This window comes from Calidris pugnax, unplaced genomic scaffold, assembly GCF_001431845.1.
Source record: "Calidris pugnax isolate Ruff unplaced genomic scaffold, ASM143184v1 scaffold82, whole genome shotgun sequence".
NCBI lineage: Eukaryota > Metazoa > Chordata > Aves > Charadriiformes > Scolopacidae > Calidris > Calidris pugnax.
This window is the reverse complement of record NW_015090833.1, coordinates 3,490,429-3,490,752: the sequence shown is the minus strand read 5'-3', so window position 1 is coordinate 3,490,752 and position 324 is coordinate 3,490,429. Positions and strand designations below refer to the sequence as shown.

Below are 324 nucleotides of genomic sequence, written 5' to 3'. Positions count from 1 at the left end.
GGCAGCGGCTGGGGTACCGGGCTCCGAGGCGCTGGGCGGAGCAGGGGCTGAGGTGCCGGCCCTGAGGCACCGGCTGAGGTACCGGGCTCCGAGGCGCTGGGCCGAGCAGGGGCTGAGGTACGGGGCCCTGAGGCGCCCGGCCGAGTGTCGGTTGAGGTACGGGCCCCTGAGGCGCCGGGCCGAGCAGGGGCTGAGGTACCGGGCTCTGAGGCACCGGGCCCCAGGGCGGAGGCACCGGGCCCAGCGCCATAGCAACCCTCAACGCCCCCCACAGCCACCCGCCCTCAGGCGCTGCCCAGAGCCGGCGGGGCCGGACCGGGGCCC

At 78.1% G+C, this 324-nt stretch overlaps 1 protein-coding gene across 1 annotated transcript in view; it reads right to left on the bottom strand.

The window, feature by feature from the left end:
• CLCN6 (chloride channel, voltage-sensitive 6) overlaps window positions 1-250 on the bottom strand; it is a 19,286-nt gene extending 19,036 nt beyond the window's left edge. The window contains exon 1 of the mRNA XM_014941346.1: window positions 200-250. Coding sequence (XP_014796832.1) covers window positions 200-250 — 51 coding nt within the window. The remainder of the gene's footprint in view (window positions 1-199) is intronic.
• Window positions 251-324: the final 74 nt, after the last annotated feature.